We start from the raw sequence: 1,418 nt of genomic DNA, 5'->3' as shown, positions 1-1,418 counted from the left end.
ATTTTCTCGCTTTAATGCTTCTCTATATGTGTGTAATAAAAAGAAAAATTTTAACTCAATAAACCAAAACTTTTAGTGTTGTATTACTTTTATTAACTTACAGTTTTGGTTCCATTTCTTCTACTTCCCGCGTCGTGGAAATATCGCAAACATTTTCTTCCATAAGGCTAGTTTCCTTACTATTCAGACTTTCATCAGTTATATCTACATCAGCTATATCGCAAATATTTTCTTCCATAAGGCTATTTTCCTTACTATTCAGACTTTCATCAGTCACATCTACGTTAACAGTGTCACTCACAACGGCTATAAAAACTTAGCTACAGTATAATTCAAAACTTGATATAAATGCAAATTGCTACTTTCAGTGACAGCGGCAGTCTCACTCTGCTGAAGTAACTCGCTTACGATTCTTTTGTTTTCTCTGTGCTGAGCTCTTTCCGTACGCTGGGAATCCACCTCATTAGCTGCGTAAATGGTGGGCACTGCACCCCGCTTTAAACGACGATTTTTGGCAAAACCTAAGGCATTTGCNCAGAACTGCTCCCACTTTTTCGCCAGTTTTGCGTCCGTGGGAAATAAAAAAAAACTTATATCGCAGGCTTTCCTTTTGTTTTCACTTTTACAATTTGCCACTGAACACTTCATTTTGCTTTGTAATGTTTCAATATTGTATAAAACTACGCAAAAATATTAACGCATAAATAGTTAAATTGTTATTTGGTCATTCCTGTAATCTCTACTTCTTTCAATCGTGATAGTTATGGATATTTTACATCAAACGCATTTGGTTTTGGCTTGTTTTGCTTTGTTTGATTTACAACCATTTAAATTTAGTGCGACATCTCTTGGCTATAAAACGAATTATAATTTGTTCCCAAATATTCATCTGAACCACCCTGTTAAACTGTCAATTTGGCAATGTCAGTAATAGGTTTGTTCTACGTTTTTTCCGGGTTGTTTCGGTAATTAGAGCGTAAAAATAAGTTACTCTCTCACAAGCGTCAAAAATGTGTCAATCCGCGCCAAAAGTGCTCAGAGCGCGAGGAACGCAAAAATCCACTTTTCATGTCCGGAATCAACAATTCAGTTCTAAACAATGATTTTATGTGTAATCACCTTTTATGGCTTTATAGCTAATAAAATTAACAAATGCCTACATACATTTCTGAACCTTTAGCGCTAATTTCCATTTTTGTATTTTACAAAATTTGCTCTCGGATGTAAACAAACAATAACTTTCATTTCAAATTGACTTCTTGCAGAGGCTGTTTTGCGCACGAAGAAGAAGGCATTTACTATCCATAAGTGGAAGGTATTCGCTCTCTCTTTTTCTAGAGTGAGGAACGCCTTCTCTTTCGAGTGGAATACACCTAATTGTGTTTACAAAATATTGTTTATGTACCAGAGGATTCGCT

General features: G+C 35.4%; 1 protein-coding gene across 1 annotated transcript; it reads right to left on the bottom strand.

Moving 5' to 3' along the window:
* Positions 1-10: 10 nt before the first annotated feature.
* LOC108356873 (uncharacterized) lies at positions 11-521 on the bottom strand (the record flags this gene model as incomplete). Its single annotated transcript, XM_017607974.1, has 3 exons — positions 11-22; positions 102-306; positions 363-521. Coding segments are annotated over 3 exons (376 nt in total), but the record flags the coding sequence as incomplete, so codon positions are not given.
* Between the last annotated feature and the right edge of the window lie 897 nt (positions 522-1,418).

Source organism: Rhagoletis zephyria, unplaced genomic scaffold, assembly GCF_001687245.7.
Source record: "Rhagoletis zephyria isolate East Lansing unplaced genomic scaffold, Rhagoletis_zephyria_1.1 Rzeph_scaffold_66718, whole genome shotgun sequence".
NCBI classification, from domain to species: Eukaryota; Metazoa; Arthropoda; class Insecta; order Diptera; family Tephritidae; genus Rhagoletis; species Rhagoletis zephyria.
This window is presented reverse-complemented; position numbering and strand designations above follow the sequence as displayed.